The sequence below is a fragment of the Hemiscyllium ocellatum genome, chromosome 46 (genome assembly GCF_020745735.1).
Source record: "Hemiscyllium ocellatum isolate sHemOce1 chromosome 46, sHemOce1.pat.X.cur, whole genome shotgun sequence".
Taxonomy (NCBI): domain Eukaryota; kingdom Metazoa; phylum Chordata; class Chondrichthyes; order Orectolobiformes; family Hemiscylliidae; genus Hemiscyllium; species Hemiscyllium ocellatum.
Window position 1 is genome coordinate 13,138,005 of NC_083446.1, and position 18,437 is coordinate 13,156,441.

The window sequence follows — 18,437 nt, forward strand, 5'->3', positions numbered from 1 at the left end:
ACGTTGGTTAGACCACTTTTGGAATATTGTGTGCAATTCTGGTCTCCTTCCTATTGGAAGGATATTGTGTAACTTGAAAGGGTTCAGAAATGATTTACAATGATGTTGCCAGGATCGGTGGATTTGAGCGATAGGGAGAGGTTGACTAAGCCTGTGGCTGTTTTCCCTGGAGTGTTGGAGGGTTGGTGGTGACCTTATAGGGGTTTATATAATCATGAAGGGCATGATAGGGTAAATAGACAAGGTATTTTCCTTGGGTGGGGGAGTCCAGAATTAGAGGGCATAGGTTTAAGGCGAGAGGGGAAAGATATAAAAGAGACCTAAGTGGCAACTTTTTCATGCAGAGGGTGGTGCATGTATGGAATGAGCTGCCAGAGGAAGTGGTGGAGACTAGTACAAATGCAGCATTTAAAAGGCATCTGGATGGGTATATGAATAGGAAGGGTTTGGAGGGATATGGGCTGGGTGCTGGCAGGTGGGACTAGATTGGGTTGGGATACCTGGTCAGCATGGACGGGTTGGACTGAAGGGTCTGTTTCCATGCTGTACATCTCTATGACTCTAAGTGGATTTTTAAAAACTTTGTGTCCTCTTAATTTGGAGAAGGCAAGAAATTTAGCAGTGTGCTTGACAAAAAGCTTATTTATTTAACCTATAATCCAGCATATTAAACTCCAGCCCAGTAACAGAGATGATTAACGTAAACTGAAATAGCAGCCAAGTGTCAAAATGAATATAGTTCAGTCTGGATGTGACTAATAGCAGCAAAAACAGCAGAATCCAACCCCTGGAATCACTTGTGGACTTGCTGCAATTTCTATAGGATGAATGAGTGAGTGAATCCTTCCTACACACACGGTTGACAAACGGATCACTCCACAATGTGAACTAGCTGTTCTCTCAGCCAGAGGGATGGGTGAATGAATCCCTTCCCACACTCACAGTAAGAGAATGCTTCCCTCCAGTGTGAACCTGCTGGTGAGTCAGCATATTCTGTTTGCTTTTAAAACTCTTCTCGCAGTCCAAACACTGAAAAGGTCTCATGTCAGAGTGAACGCGTTGATGTGAAGTGAGGTGGGTGAGCTGAGTGAATCCCTTCCCACAGTTCGAACAAGTAAACGGTTTGGCCCCCGTGTGAACTCGCTGGTGTGCCAGTAGGCTGGATGACTGAGTGAATCTCTTCCCACATTGTGAGCAGGTGAATGGCCTCTCCCCGGTGTGAACTCGCTGGTGAGTTAACAGATCCATTTTAGTTTTAAAGTTTTTCTCACATTCAGAACATTGAAAAGATCTTGTCTCAGAGTGAACACGTTGGTGTGATGTGAGGTGGGTGAGTTGAGTGAATTGCTTCCCACATATGGAACAGATGAATGGCCGCTCACCAGAGTGAATTCTCCGATGTTTGCATAAGCTGGAAGACTGAGTGAATTCCTTGCCACACTCTGTACAGATGAATGGTCTCTCCCCAGTGTGAACCCGCTGGTGATCGAACAGATTGCACAACTGAGTGAACCCAGTCCCACATTCGGAACAGATGAATGGTTTCTCCCCAGTGTGAACTCGCTGGTGTGTCAGCAGACTGGACAGCTGAGTGAATCCTTTCCCACATTCAGGGCAGGTGAATGGCCTCTCTCCAGTGTGAACCCGCTGGTGTGTCAATAGATTCTTCTTGCTTTTAAAGCTCTTGTCACAGGCAGAACATTGAAAAGGTCTCATGTCAGAGTGCACAACTTTGTGTGAGGTGAGGTGGGTGAGTTGAGTGAATTCCTTTCCACACTCAGAGCAGGTGAATGGCCGCTCCCCAGTATGAGTTTTCTGGTGCTTGTGTAAGCTGGATGACTGAGTGAATCCCTTCCCACAATCAGAGCAGGTGAACGGCCTCTCTCCGGTGTGACAGCGTCGATGAATTTCCAGCACAGATGGAGATCTGAATCCCTTCCCACAATCCCCACATTTCCACGGTTTCTCCATGGTGCTGATTATCGTTCAGATTCTGTAGGTCAGATGATCAGTTAAAACCTTGAACACAGAGCACATGTAAGGTTTCTCCTTGCTGTGAATGGTGCATTGCTTTGCAGGCCGAGTAACTGGTTAAAATTCTTTCCACACAGTCAGCGTACTGGAATATCTGCTTTCAGGTGTGTGTGTGTTTTGGTGCCTTTTCCAGTCACACTGATGTTTTTAGTATTTACCCACAAATAGACAGACAAGCATATCTCCCTCCATATTCAAAATCGAATGATATTCAGTGATTTGAATGGCACATCACATGTTGATCTGATGTCTGATTTGAGTTTCTGCCTGTAAAAGGAATTGACAGTGTCAGTATCACTATCAGGCCTAGACAGAAATTCACAACTGACCACTCTAATTATCATGAACTGCCTTTCCCTCCTTGTTCCAATAAACGTGTGGTTCAATCAAACTAAAGTAAGCCAATATCAGCAACTAATCCTGAAATAAGAAAATTAAACATTACCAGCTGAACTAGAATTTGTTCCCAGTATCCACGAGTCACTCTGACTCCCTCCACCCAAGGTGCCCTCCAGCTGTGGAAGGAGCATACCAGTGAACTCTATACACTTGACTCCAGGGGCACCTGGCCATGAGATGAATCATGGAAAACAGACCACCAGCCAGAGCAATCCCAAACTACACCCCACTCTCCCAGCACTCACCTACTTTGGCAAACACTGATCCTGGATTTACAAATGGCTGGGTGAACCATGACCAAGAGCGTGGTCCGGGAGAAGAAACTCTAATGTAACCCAGTCCCCTCCACATTTTACTGCTCCTCGGATGCTGCTTGAACTGCTGGGCTCTTCCAGCATCACTAATCCAGAATCTGGTTTCCAGCATCTGCTGTCATTGTTTTTTACCCCCTCCCCATCAGCCGGAAACAAGGTGTCACCAGCGTCGAGCAGCAGCTCCTTTGAGCAACAGGACAGGGGCTTCAGCTTCTCAAACTGAAAGAAAATATGGTCCCAGGGACAACCCGTTTTTTGGGGGAAATTTTTCAATTAAATTGAAAGAAAGATTGCTAAAACAAAATCTAACGACCGTCTACAAATATTTTTTAAAACTATCCATGAAGGGAAAATAATCAATCAAGTAGGTTTATTCTTTGCTTGCATATAACAGAGCGCTAAAATGCGCATTGTGTTGCTTCATCTGGAGTCAAAAAGAACTGACACCTTGTACCTTGCAGATTCAGCATTGAATTTCAAATATGTTAACGCAAGTGTTAAATACCTAACTAAAAGTTGAAAATAACCAAAGGAAACATTGCTTATTACAAAAAATATTGAATTTTTTTTGCATATTTTAATACTTTTTTAAACATGCCTGCGCTGACTGGGAAACCAAAGGCAGCCCCCTGTGTGAAAAAAAATCCCTCACCAAGATGGCAGGCGGCCGGTGACCAGGGTCATTCCTTTACCAAGATGACGGCCGGTTGCCTGGGTAACCCGGTCTCACCCCGGGAGGAAGCCCCGCCTTCCCCGATTCCCTCTCATAAGATGGCGGTCAGTGAGACCGCTCGCAGGATAAACGCAGGGCCTATTGGGTAGTCAGGTTCCCCCACCCCTGCCAGCCGGTAATTGATAAATCTGCCAGGCCGCAGCGCCGCGGTTTCCATTCCTACCATGCCTCCTCCCGCCACCCGAAATGTCCGCTCTTCCTCGAGCTGACCCCGTGGCGGATACTGAGCTTGCTCCGAGCACATGCCATTCCTGCGCCTGCGCTCTGGGCACCAGAACAATAGCAAGGGAGGGACTGGATGAAAAAGCCACCATTGACCTCATATGCTCAGTCACAGAGGGGTGTACAGCGAGCGTAATCCTAAATTGGTCAATGTTTTATAAACCTTTCATCTGTGGAATGAATCTAGTGAACGTTCTCTGATCTGCCTGCAATGCAATTATATCCTTGGGGATCAAAACTATACACAGTACTCCAGCTGCAGAATCAGAAATGTCCTATACAGCTGCAACAACAGGGGCGGTGCGGTGGCTCAGTGGTTAGCACTGCTGCCTGACAGGAGTTTGCACGTTTCTGCCGAGTGCTCTCGTTTCCTCCCACAATCCAAAGATGTGCAGCTTCGGTGAATTGGCCATGCTAAATCGCCTACAGTGTTCAGGGATGTGTAGGATAGGGGCGTTAGTCAGGGGTAAATGTAGAGGAATAGGTGAATAGGTCTGAGTGAGTTACACATCGGAGGGTCAGTGTGAACTTGTTGGGCTGAAGGGTATGTTTCCACACTGTAGGGATTCTATAATTCTACTTTTGTACTGAAGCATATTGTAGTTTCTCTCCAACAAATTAAATAAATGTGATTTCCCTCTGACAAAAACACGTTTCATGTGTCTGATTATCTTGATCTTATCCAAGTGCCTTATCATCATGCCTTAGGGATAGCTTCTAACATTTTTCCTGTGACAGATGTAAAATTAGCTGGCCTGTAGTTTCCTACTTTCTGCCTCACTTTTTGAATGAAGAAGGTACATTAGTTATATTCCATTTTAACTGTACCTTCCTCAAATATCATGCGTTTTATAAAAGTATAACTCATATATCAACTATCTCACCAGCTACTTATTTTAAGACCCTAGGATGAAATCCATCAGGATCTGCTGATTTATCGACTACTGTTCCAATGATTTACAGAGTATTGCTTCTATGGTAATTGTAATTTTCTTGAACTCATGGTTCAAGAGAAAAGAGCTGACGTTTTGAGTCTAACTGACCCTTTGTCAAAGCTTTGACAAAGGGTCAGTTAGACTCGAAATGTCAGCTCTTTTCTCTCTTATAGATGCTGTCAGACCTGCTGAGATTTTCCAGCATTTTCTCTTTTGAGTGCAAACTATCTGCTCAATTTGACCGCCATTTCTTTGTCCTCCATTACTAAGTTCAAGACTCATTTTCTACAGGGTAAAAAGTGAGGTCTGCAGATGCTGGAGATCAGAGCTGAAAATTTGTTGCTGGTTAAAGCACAGCAGGTCAGGCAGCATCCAAGGAACAGGAAATTCGACGTTTCGGGCCAGAGCCCTTCATCAGGAAATGATTTCCTGATGAAGGGCTCTGGCCCGAAACGTCGAATTTCCTGTTCCTTGGATGCTGCCTGACCTGCTGTGCTTTAACCAGCAACAAATTTTCAGCTCATTTTCTACAGGACCAATATTTACTTTGTTAATTCTCCTTTCTGAAGAAACTTTTCCTCATTGTTTTTATAATTTTTTGCTAACTTTTGTAATCTGATTTCTACCCTAGGTATTAATCTTTTAATAATGTTTTTTTTTTCTTAAGATCTTTTATATTCTGTCCAATCTTCTGACCTTTCATCTATCTTTACACATTGCATATTTTCTTTTACTTTGATTCTATCTTTAACTTTGTTATTTAACCACAGGTAATGGGTCTGTCCCTTAGAATTTTCTGTGCATATTCTGTGCTTTCTGGAATATACCTTTAAATATGTACCATTGCATCTTTATTGATCTAAGCCAAAACTTAAATTTCCAATTCACTTTCACTAGCTCTGCTTTCAAAGCCTCATAATTGCCCTTGCTTAAATTCAAAATAATAGTCTTGTACCCACACTTTTTACCCTTAAACTGTAAGTAATAATCAACCATACTATGGTTACTGCTATCCAGAGGTGTTTTCACTATGAGGTCAGTTGCAAATCCTATCTCCTTGGTCGAAACCAGGTATAGTTTAGCCTGATGTCTGGTTAGTGATATACAATGCTGGTCTTAGAAATTGATCTGACAATATTTAATGAATTCCTCATCTGGATTATATGTTTCCATCTGAATGTTCCAGTCTATATTTACATTAATTTACCCCATAATTGTTGCTCCCATTATTTCTTCTTTGAAACCTTGTCCTACCATGTAGTTATTGTGAGGGGACAGTACACAACTCCCATAATTTACCTCTTGCCTTGATCATTCCTCACATCTATCCAGACCGCTTCTATAACCTGGTTTCCTGAATTTAGGTCATCCCTTTCTATTGTGCTCGTTTATCTTTTAAAAGAGCCACTCCTCCAAGCATTCTCAGCTCCCTATCCTTCTGAAATATCATATATTCTTCAGAAGCTCTTGAGATCCCAATCCATGTCATCAAGCAGCCACAACCCAGTAACAGCTGATTTTAATCTTAATTTGTACTACTAATTCATCTGTTTGTTTCAAATGCTATATGAATTCAAATACAATACCTTAAGTGTTGTCCTTTATTCATTTTATAACCTCTAGCCTTATCTGCTGATTTGCTCTTAGACCTGTCCATTCTTGTGATTATCTATTTACAATTTCCCACATTAATTCCTTCCTCTATTACTTTCTTCCCTATTCTTTTGAACAGGGAAAGCTTCCCAAATATGGGTCTTTGCCTCCACTAATTTATTAAAAATGCAATCAAGTTCCAAGATTCCAGACCCCAAGCCCCAGAGGGATACAAGCCAGTCCAAATCAGACTTGTTAACACTTGATTCACAACCCTGTGAAATGGAATCACTTGACAACCCTAAAAATTGGCCAACTGTTTCTAGTCAGACTTTACAAATGACTAATCATGGACATCAAGTTTGTGACTTAAAACAAAAACTAACAATTTATTATCAATAATGTTTCTCTAAAGAACTCAAATGAACGTCAAGGCAATCTAATTAATATCCATAATCTAAGCTTTTTTCATCACCAACCACTACTTTCACAAAGACAGACATTTTAAAAATTTAGGAATATATTTTTAAAAAGAATCATAATTCACCAGTTTGATAATCATTTCAACAATGCCAAGCTTTCACAAAATGTATTAGGTTATATTACATGTTATATTAAGATGTCTTGTTTGAATTCTGAAGTCACCAGTCAATACAAACAGCTTGTGCAAACTTCCAAAAGCTTTTCCTGATTTTTTTTACAGACTGGGATTCTTTTCTCAGGACTTTGAAAAAGTCAATAACTGGAGAATAACTGAAGAGAGCAAAAAAAAATTGCAGCTTCCTAAGCAAGACTGCCTCCTGCTGAAAAACAAGTCAAAATCCAGACCCCCTTTGGCTTTTCTCTATGGTTGGCTGGCCAGCAGTGGTCCTCCCTTGATTGAATAATTCAACATCCCTGGGGCATATCAATATCTTGGTACTGGTATATCTACAGTATTCTGAAAGCAGTGTGTTCATTATCTTTCCAGGCCAGTTCCCAACAGCAAACACCGGTCTTGCGCTCTCTCCTTTAAACTAAAACAATTTGCTGTTCAAAATCAATTCTTAACTATAGTTCCAAACCAAAAATGAGAAATAAAGAAAAATAATTATGGTTTCAACATGTACAACTTCATCTCAACTTCATGATGCACTTCTACCTCAGTAAAATATCCTGCAAACAATATTGCAGAGTCACAAAAAGGAAAAATAGGGCATAAGCATGATTAAAAGATACATTTTAAGGGACATCTTAAGAAGGACATAGAGAGGTAGACAGGTAAAGTTCTTTAAGAAGGGAATTACACTGCAACACGATTTCAGCAGCTGATAGTACAGCTACCAATGGTGTAGCTAAAATATTGGTTGTGCTAGAGTTAGTGTTAGGACAGATATCTTAGAGGGCTGGGAGCTGGAGGATTTCACAAACACTGGGAGTGAGAAGGACCATACAGAAATTGAAAACAGCGATGATAACATTAAATCTGAGATGTTGTTAGGAGACTTGAAGAGCACGAGGGTGATATGCAAATAGGATAGAATATTGAAGGTCTATCCTGTCAATTCCTTTTCTTGTCTCCCCTTTTTCTCTCTCCTGTCTTTTTTCCTCTTTGGCCAGCAGTCCATGGCATAGTGGGGACAGTGGCCAATGGGCCTGCAGCAGTGCAGGGACAGCAGTGGCACGGAGCGGGGATGGCAGCCTGAGGGCAGCAGCAAATCGGGGGCAGCCAGTGGCCCAGAGCAGAGCAGAGCAGGAATGGCAGCCTGCATCCTGAAGTGAAGGTAGCTTTTGGTTGGGCAATAGTGGAGCCCGGTCAGACCACATGAAAGTGTTTATAGAAAGAGTGTAATGACTATCTCTATAGCCTTATTTCTTATTTTCCTAATTTATCTTATACTATGTATGTGTGTAATGTAGTATAACCTTTTTTCTTTATTTTCTCTATCTTTTTTGTGCCAAGGTACTTTACACCCATAATGACGCTGTGTGCCATGTTGTCTCACTGTACTCATGTTGTTTTGTAACTTCAGTACACAATAAACCTAATTCTAATATTATCTGTGTTAGGATTTGGGCAACAGATCTTTTGATGAGTTCAAGAAACTGGTGGGTCAAATATGAGAGGTGGCCAGGACTGCCTGGCGATGGCCCAGTCAACAGGGAACAAGGGGGTCCAGAATCTCCATGTTTTAAATTCTCATCTGTGTTTTTCTCCAAGGATGTGGTCACCCCTCCGGTCCCACAGTACTCTGAGATCTCTGTGCTCATAGAATTCAAGCTTCTGGAGCTTTCCTGACTTTAATCACTACACCATAGGTGGTTGTTCTTTCAGACTCAACAATGTGGTGCTGGAAAAGCACAGCAGGTCCTGCATCCAAGGAGCAGGAGAATCAATGTTTCAGACATCAGGAATCTATTTTGTTCCTGATGAAGGGCTTATGCCCGAAACATTGATTCTCCTGCTCCTCGGATGCTGCCTGACCTGCTGTGCTTTGCCAGCACTACACTCTTAACTCTGATCTCCAGTATCTGTAGTCCTCACTTTCTGCTGGCTGTTCTTTCAGCCCAAGTTGTGGAATTTTTCTCCTTAATCTTTCCACCTCACTTTCCTTTAAGGTACTCATTAAAACTTCCCTCCATGACCAACCACTTAGTCTGCTTATATATATTCTTACATGGCTCATTGTCCAACATTGCTTTGTAAAATTCCTGTGAAAGCCTTCAGGCCATTATATTCCATTAAAATTGTGATAGAAATACAAATTAGTTCTGTTGAGTTTGATGTATACTTCTGTTCCATCATCATCATGCTGAAAATCACAGCATCACACGCCAGAGGTGAGGTGAGAGTGACAGCCCTTGACATCAAGGCTGCATTCAACAGAGTGTGGTATCAAGGAGCCCTGGCAAAACTATAATCAATGGGTTTCAGAGAGCAAACTCTTTGATGGTTAGAGTCATACAAGGAAGATGGACGTGGTTGTTGCAGGTCAATCATCTCAGTTCCAGGGCATCTCTGCAGGAGTTATTTAGGGTACTTTCCTAGGTCCAACCATCTTTAGCTGCTTCATCAATGACCTTCCCTCCATCATAAGGCCAGAAGTGGGGATGTTTGCTGATGACTGCAAAAATATTTGTATTGTCTGTAAACATGGGTGAGGCGCTGAATGACTGGAGTGTGATTAATGTTTAAGAAGAGATTCAAAGAAAACCTATGAACTATAGACCTGTGAGTCTGACTTTGGTGATGGTTCTTAAATATCATAGAATCTCTACAATGTGGAAACAGGCCCTTCAGTCCAACAAGTCCACACCTGCCCTCCAAAGAGTACCCACTCAGACCCATTCCCCACCCCATTATTCTACATTTACTCCTAATTAATGCACCTAAGCTACACATTTTTGGATTGTGGGAGGAAACCCACAGGGACAATGTGAAAACTCCACACAGACAGTCACCTGAGGCTGGATGCAAACCCAGGTCTCTCGCGCTGTGTGACAGCAATGCTAACCACTAAACCACTGTGCTGCCCCAGATGTTGTTAGAAGTGATTCTGAAATATAAGATTTATATGCATATGGAGATGTAAGGAATGATTAGGGATAGTATGCATGGTCCATGTAAGGGAAATCATGTCTCACAAATTTGATTGAGCTTTTTGAGGAAGAAACTACAAAGATTGACAAGGGCAGAGTGGTGGACATTGTTTACTTGGACTTTAGTAAAGCCTTTGACAAAGTTCTGCATGATAGATTAATTAGTAAAGTTAGATCATGTGGGATTAATGGTGAACTTGCTAATCGAATACAAAATTGGTTAAATGACAGGAGAGTGACAGTGGAGGATTGTTTTACTGGTGGGAAACCAGTAACGAGCTATGTACTGCAGGGATCAGTGCTGAGTCCATTTTTGTTTGTCAATTATATAAATGATTCAGATGAGAATATAGAAGACATGGTTAGTAAGCTTGCGGACGACACCAGGATTGGTGGTATAGTGGACAGTGGAGAAGATTAGTGAGTTTTGAGAAGAAGATTATTTAAGATTACAAAGAAATTGTGAACAATTGGGTCTATGGGCTGAAGAGTGGGAGATAGAGTTTAATTTGGATGTATGTGAGGTATTATGTTTTGGTAATACGAATAAAGGCAAGGTGCCTCAGTGGTTAGCACTGCTGCCTCACAGCACCAGGGTACCAGGTTCAATTCCAGCCTCAGGCGACTGTCTGTGTAGAGTTTGCACATTCTCCCCATGTCTGCTCCGGTTTCCTCCCACAGTCCAAAAAATGTGCAGGTCAGGTGAATTGACCATACTAAATTGCCCATAGTATTAGGTGCATTAGTCAGAGGGAACACGGTGGCACAGTGGTCAGCACTGCTGCCTCACGGCACCAGAGACCCAGGTTAACTTCCCGCCTCAGGCGACTCTCTGTGTGGAGTTTGCACATTCTCCCAGTGTCTGCGTGGGTTTCCTACGGGTGCTCCGGTTTCCTCCCACAATCCAAAAATGTGCAGGTTAGGTGAATTGACCATACTAAATTGCCCATAGTATTAGGTGCATTAGTCAGAGGGAACACGGTGGCACAGTGGTCAGCACTGCTGCCTCACGGCACCAGAGACCCAGGTTAACTTCCCGCCTCAGGCGACTCTCTGTGTGGAGTTTGCACATTCTCCCAGTGTCTGCGTGGGTTTCCTACGGGTGCTCCGGTTTCCTCCCACAATCCAAAAATGTGCAGGTTAGGTGAATTAGCTATGCTAAATTGCCCATAGTGTTAGGTGAAGGGGTAAATATAGGGGAATGGGTCTGGGTGGGTTGCGCTTCAGTGGGTCGATGTGGACTTGTTGGGCCGAAGGGCCTGTTTCCACACTGTAAGTAATCTAATCACGTCTGGAAATGGGTCTGAATGGGTTACTCTTCGGAGGGTTGGTGTGGACTGGTTGGGTCGAAGGGGCTGTTTCACACTGTAGGGAATCTACAAAAAAGACTTATACAATTAAAAGTACAGCTTGGGAAATGCTGCAGAACAGAGACACCTAGTGGTTCTGGTACATAATTCTTTGATTGTATGACAGATAGATAAGGTGGTCAAGAAGGCATTTAGCATACTTGCCTTCATTGCTCAGACCTCTGAATATAGGAGTTGAGGTTGTACAGGATATTGGTGAGGTATCTTCCGGAGTACTGTTTCCAGTTCTGGTTGCCCTGTTATGGGAAGGATATTAATATGGAGAGGGTTTAGAAGAGATTTACCAGGAAAGGACGGTTTGAGTGAGGCTGGATCGACTGGGACTTTTTTCACTGGAGTGTAGGAGATTGAGAGGTGATCTTATTGAGGTTTATAAAATAATGAGGGATATAGATAAGGTGAAAGGCAGGGGGCATATTTTTAAGATGAGAGGAGAAAGATTTTAAGAAAATGGGTACGTGTATGGAATGAGCTGTCAGAGGAAGTGGTGGAGGCTGGTACAATTGCAACATTTAACAGGCATTTGCGGGGGGATCTAAGATGGCGGCGATCTGAGAAGATCACACTGCAGAGCTTCGCATCACAGCAGGAGCAGGACGGTCCTTTAACCCACCCAACCCAGGTCATCAGGATTTCTTGGGGCATTGGAAAGATTGTGGAGCCCCAAGAATCATTTAAAAATTGACTTACCTGTATTTTCAGCTGTCCAGAAATGCCTAAAAAGGGAGGAGGAGCATCTGAGGCCAGGCCTGCAGCTCAGCTTGCAGCAGCCTCGGAGCCGATTACTCTCCAGGACCTGGTGAACCAGCTCTCGAAATCTTGCGAGATGTTGGGGAAAGAGATTGAAGAGAAGCTGGCTCCAGTCTCTCTCATGCTGCAGAAACATGAGCAGCAGCTGGGAGACCTGGAGAAGAGGACGGATGAAGTGGAGCACAGGGTCATAGTGGTGGATGCTGATGCCAGTTCATTCAAGGAAGAGATCCAAGCCCTAAAGACGCAGGTTCATAATTTGCATGGCCAAGTGGATGATCTTGAAAACAGGGGCAGGAGAAAAAACATTCGGATCATCGGTCTGCCTGAGGGTAAGGAAGGTGAGCGGCCTGCGGAATTTGTTGAAGATTGGCTTCCAAAATTCCTTGACTTGGAGACTGGCATGAGAGGATTGAAGATAGAGAGGGCTCATCGGGTCGCAGCACGGAGGTCGGGTCTGGGTCAACGCCCTCATCCTTTCCTGGTGCGGTTCCATCATTACCGGGATAAGGAGAGAGTCATGGAGGCTTCCAGACTTCAGGGGAAGGATCCAAAGGCCCTAATTTATGAGGGGTCTAAGATCATGTTTTTTCAGGACTTTTCAGCGGCGGTGATCCAGAAATGAAAATCGTATGGTGGTGTCAAGAGAAGATTGAAGGAGCTTGGGATTCAGTATTCCCTGAGATATCTCCCTGAGCAAGTGCTTCGGATCACCTTAGATGGATCCATGCATCTCTTTGACACATCGGAGAAGGCAAGAGACTTTGTGGACAAACTAACCTAATTTAAACAATTGTAGTATGTATAAATATTGTTGCTTGGGTATGCTTTTATCATTCTGTAAAAGGAGTGGAGGAAATCTGGTTGGAGCTTTGTTTTTCCCCTTTTTTTTCCTCTATTGATAATAATTTGGTTCAAACTATGTCTGGTGGTGGTTAAGATGTACATTTTAAATTTCTAAGTTAGGACATACCAAAGGATGGGTGGGGTATTTATTTCCCCCCCCCCCCTCCTTTTTTATAAAAGAATTTTTTTTATTCAGATTGATATTCTATGGGATGTTTATTCTTTTTAGCTTGTGCTTGCGATGTGGCTCTAACTGGGAGAAGTGAAGGTGGTTGAGATGGTTAGATGCCTATTTATGGGCAGTTCGGGACAGGTAGTTGCCCCCTCTGGGCAGGGGGTGAGTTCCTCTGCTCAGCGCGATTGACGCTTTATATGTTGGTTTGTTTTCTGGTTTTTGTTGTTTTTTATTTTTAATAGTTTTGTATGTTTGTTAAATGTAGTGGTTTTAGTTTATGTAGTTTTTATATTTGGTGGACCATGTGACACTAAGACTCAGCAATTTGTGGTTCGGGTTCCTCCTCTCTGGAATTTGAAAGTAATTGCAGAAAATTATGGCTAATGATTTGCTTAAATGGTGTACCTGGAATATCAAGGGAAATCACTCACCAATTAAGAGGAAGAAGGTACTCCTGAGTTTTAGAAAGGAGAAGGTGGATATTGCTTTGTTACAGGAGACACATTTGGATGACAAGGAGCATCTGAAATTACAGCAGAATGGCTTTGACCGAGTTTATTTTTCATCATTTAATACCAGAAGTAGGGGAGTGGCTATATTGGTAAGGAAAAATCTCTCATTTAAATTGTTGGAATGTGTTAAAGACACATACGGGAGGTTTGTAATTCTTAAAGCCTTAATAAATGGGAAAGAATATGGCATTTTAAATGTTTATTGTCCCCCAGCTCATCCTCTTAAATTCTTGGTAGATGCTTTTTCTAAACTGATAAGTTTCAAGTCTCGGCACATCATTATAGGAGGAGATTTTAATTGCCTCATGGACCACAGTGGACAGGTTGCCTAAAGGTCCCTTGATATCCTCTGCACAAACTAAACAGTTATTAGGTTTGTGTGGGAAATTAGGATTGGTGGACGTCTGGAGGTGTCTCCACCCTACAGGTAGGAATTTCACGTTTTTCTCCAATCTGCACAGATGTCACATGAGGATTGATTTTTTTTCTGACCCCTGCAGTAACCCTGGATCTGGTGGCATCCTGTACGATTGGTAATATTGCCATCTCTGATCATGCTCCAGTGTACTTCATGGTTAAAGTTAAGGATGTTATAGTGGATTCAAGGTACTGGCGAATGGACCCCTTTATTCTCATGGACAGCAAGTTTGTGGAGTATTTCTCTAGGGAATTTCAGGCATTCCTAGACATCAACATAGGCTCGGTTGATAGCTCATCTGTTCTCTGAGAAACTGCCAAAGCTTATGCCAGAGGGTTAGTTATTTCATATTCCACAAGTAGGAAGCAGCAGGAGGGTGAGCAGCAACGTCTCCTTGAAGCACAGTTGAAGGCAGCCGAGAAGGTCTATTTTGACAGACCCTCGTTGGTCAAACTACAGAGGATTACGGCACAGCAGTCTGCACTAAATCTCATGCTCACGCAGACGGCAAAGAAGGAGCTGGCTTTTGCAAAGCAAAGGTTATACGAGCATGGTGACAAGCCAGGCAAATACTTAGCATACCTTGCCAGAAAGCGATTAGGGAAGGGTCTGGGAACCTAACATGCGATTCTAAAAAGATTAATGTGGCGTTCCAGAGATTCTACTCTAAGTTATATCAGTCTGAGAATTGTGAGGAGGGGCAGGCCAAAATGGAATCCTGTTTTAGAGATCTGAAGCTCCCGGGTGTAACGCCCGAACAACAGACCTTTCTCAATGCCCCATTATCAGAGCAAGAAGTGCAGGAAGCGGTGAGGCAGCTTCAGGGTGGAAAGGCGTGCAGTCCTGATGGACTTCCCACTGATTTCTATAAGGAATTTATAAGTATACTGTCAGGCCTGATGCTGAATATGTTTAATGGTTCACACAGTCATGTTTGTCTCCCACCATCTCTGAGAGAGGCCAATATTTCACTCATCCTTAAAAAAGGGAAGGATCCGGAAGACTGTGCTTCATACAGGCCCATCTCGCTCTTAAATGTGGACTTTAAGATCCTCTCTAAGGCTCTTGCATTAAGGCTGGAGACTGTGTTACCCTCTATTATTAAAGAGGATCAGACGGACTTCATAAAGGGTCACAGATCCACCAATAACGTTAGGAGGATACTTAACGTAATTCAAGTATGCCAACAGCTGTCAAGACAGGGATTGGTGATTTCTTCAGATGCAGAGAAGGCGTTTGACCGAGTTAAGTGCCTGTACCTTTTCTATACTCTAGATCAGTTTGGTCTGGGCAAAGTTTTCATAAGATGGGTAAAGGTTCTCTACAGTGTACCTCTCGCTGCCGTCATTACCAACGGGGTACGATCAAGCAATTTTAATATTTCTAGGGGCAGCCGGCAGGGCTGTCCCCTTTCACCATTAGTTTTTACGTTGGTGATTGAACCGTTGGCAGAGGCCATTCGTGGGGATCTCAATATATCAGCTCCAGAAGTCGGGTCAAAATTACATAAGATCTCGCTTTATGCAGATGATGTTCTAATTTTCTTGACAAATCCAGCAGTCTCAGTGCCTTGCCTGATACAATGCATTCACACGTTTGGCACTTTTTCAGGGTATGATATTAATTTTGCTAAATCAGAGGCTATGCCTATGGGTGATCTTACGAAAAAGTTGGCTCTTGAGACTGACTATAGATTCCCATTTAGGTGGTAACAGGGGGTTTTTGTGTATTTGGGCATATTCATTACTCCAGTTCTGGATTGGCTGTTCAAAGCCAATTTTACTCAATTATTTGAAAAAATTAAACAAGATCGCCAAAGATGGGAGGCACTTCCAGTCTCATGGTTGGGTTGGATAGCGCTTATTAAGATGAATATTCTCCCTCGCTTGCTATACCCTATGCGGATGCTCCCCCTGATTTTCAATAAACAAACACTCAGGAGACTGAACAGTTGGTTCAGCTCCTTTATCTGGCACCGTAAACGGCCCCTCATTAAATTAGCCAAACTGCAGTTGCCTCACAGATTGGGGGGAGTAGAGCTTCCAGCTATTAAAAATTACCAATTAAGCTCGCTTTTGACCTACGTAAGTGATTGGGTTTGGGGGGAACCTTCTTTCATTATGGCTAGATATCGAAGTATCCCAGGCAAGGTGCCCCCTGACCAGTTTGCTGCTTTTGGACAAGGTGAGGACAGTTAGGGAATATTGGCATTACCCAATAGTCATCAATACTGTTAAAGCATGGAGGGCAATTCGGCAGAGGGAAGGTAATATTGGCAAAACATCTTTGATTCCACCTTTAGTGGGTATGCCGAGTTTTCAACCAGGTATGATAGATTCAGGATTTAAACGTTGGGCAGCTAGGGTATATCTTGCATGGGTGATTTATTTGAGGGAGATGTAATGATGTCCTTCAATCAGTTAGTACGGAAGTACGAGTTACCTAATAGACACCTCTTTTGTTTTTTTTCAAGTTAGGGATTTTATTAGAAAAAGGACCACACTTTTGACTGATCCCTACAAATCTGACATAGCCCCTAGTACCTCTCTTTCTAAGAGTACACTCTCTGTCAGTACTCTATATCACCAATTGGGGGGGTGCCACCTCAGATGAATCTGATTGACTCTGCAAGATGTGGGAAAGAGAGCTGGGTTTTGAAGTTTCTTCAGAGGCATGGGAGAATATTTTGGAGAATGCAAGGAAGATATCAATTTGCAATAGGACCCATGCTTTACAGTTCAAGATTCTCCACAGGGTCCACTTAGCCCCAGACCGTTTGTCAAAATTTAAACCAGGGATATCTTCAGCATGCCCCAAGTGCAAGGTCTGTACGGGTACTCTTACCCATTGTCTTTGGTCTTGTGACAGACTTCAAACATATTGGAGTGCTGTGTTGAGTGCAATGGAGAGGATTTTAGGTGTAGGGGTGGAGAAGGATCCTGTCTCGCTCCTTTTGGGCCTACCCATTGTATTTCCTGCAGACTCGCATAAGGCAAAACTTTTCAATATTCTTACGTTCTGTGCAAGGAAGAATATCTTGCTAGGTTGGATATTAGAAATTCCCCCACGCCTGTCGGGTTGGCAGAAGATTGTTATGGAGCATATTCCCCTGGATTTTCTCACAAATATGGTACACCACAAAACTGAGAATTTTTACAAGACATGGCAACCCTTTTTGAAATACCTGGACACAGATTTACCTGCCACACTAACAAGAGCTTTTATATAGCTGTAACGATTGTGTTTCATGAGTCCAATATCCAGGGAGGAGGAACTGTGAATGTATGAGTGTTTTGTTTGGCTGAGCTGAGTTATTACTATTTATTTGTTTGTTGTTAGGTATTTATTTAGTTAGTTAAATAGCTAGTTTAGGTTTTTTAAAATCTTATACTTCTTGATATATGTTAATACATTTGTATTGGAGGGTGGGTTGGGGAATTTTTTTTATTATTTGCATTTAGTTTTGTACTATTTTTGTACTGTTTTGAATTGCATTGTTTTGTATTTGTTGTAATATTTTAAAAATCTATTTTTTCTTAATAAAAATATATTATATAAAAAAGGCATTTGGACAGATATATGAATTAGGAAGGGTTTGGAGGGATATGGGCCAGGTGCTGGCCGGTGGGACTAGACTGGGTTGGAATATCTGGTCAGCATGGATAGGTTGGACCAAAGGGTCTGTTTCCATGCTGTACATGTCTATGACTAGTCATAGCAGTCATTGATTGCTGAAAAAAGCAGTTGATTCACTCATATCCTTTAGGAAACAAAATCTGTCAAATGTCAACGTCTCCACCTCCTGATGCTGTTTGTCTTGCTGTGTTCTTCCAGCCTCCTGCCTGTCTTACTCAGTCTGGCCAACTGTAACCCCACACCTGCAGTGATGTGCTTGACTTGTAAATGCTGTCAGAAATGGCCTGGCAAACCAGTCAAGGGCAACCGGAGATGGAGAATACATACTGGCCATACCAAGACCACCCTTATATAAAGGAAGGTTTGTGTAAGAGTAGGGCAGTCCGAATGAAACAGTACAAGCTGCTGGTGAGTCCAATGTGCGCAGTTTTGGTCCCCTTATTTAAAGAAAGGTATCACGTAATTGGAGGCAGCTTTGCTAGAGTGATCTTGGAATGGAGGCAAAGGTTAAACAGGTTGGGACTCATTAGAATTTAGAAGAATGAGGGATGATCTTATTGAAACATAAAGGATTTTTAAGGGGCTTGACAAGGTAAATGCGAAGAGGATGTTTCCCCTCATGGGAGAGTTTAGGACTAGAGGGCATAGTCACAGGATAAAGGAGCAACAATTCAAGATGGCGACGTTCACTGAGGGCTGACAGTCTTTGGAACTCTTGCACAGACAGCTGTAGAGGCAGAGTCCTTGTCTATATTTGAGACTGAGATAGATCATTCTTAATCAGTCAGGGAATCAAGGTGACGGGGAAAGCTAAGGAAAGTAGACTTGAGGAGTGTCAGATCAGCTTGATCCCATTAAATGAAGGCTCAAGAGGTTGAATGGCCTACTCCTATTCCTATTTCTTACAACGCATATCCCAGG

At 42.7% G+C, this 18,437-nt stretch overlaps 1 protein-coding gene across 5 annotated transcripts in view; it reads right to left on the bottom strand.

Moving 5' to 3' along the window:
- Positions 1 to 687: 687 nt before the first annotated feature.
- The window catches only part of LOC132836121 (gastrula zinc finger protein XlCGF8.2DB-like), a 40,449-nt gene continuing 22,699 nt past the window's right edge, over positions 688 to 18,437 (bottom strand). For 3 of the 5 annotated variants that reach the window (XM_060855422.1, XM_060855424.1, XM_060855426.1), the window contains one exon: positions 688 to 2,301. In XM_060855422.1, coding sequence (XP_060711405.1) covers positions 901 to 1,971 — 1,071 coding nt within the window. In that variant the 5' untranslated portion in view covers positions 1,972 to 2,301 and the 3' untranslated portion in view covers positions 688 to 900. Of the gene's footprint in view, positions 2,302 to 3,399; positions 3,472 to 3,643; positions 3,694 to 18,437 lie in introns of those variants that run through there. The other 2 variants (XM_060855423.1, XM_060855425.1) reach the window with 2 other exon arrangements.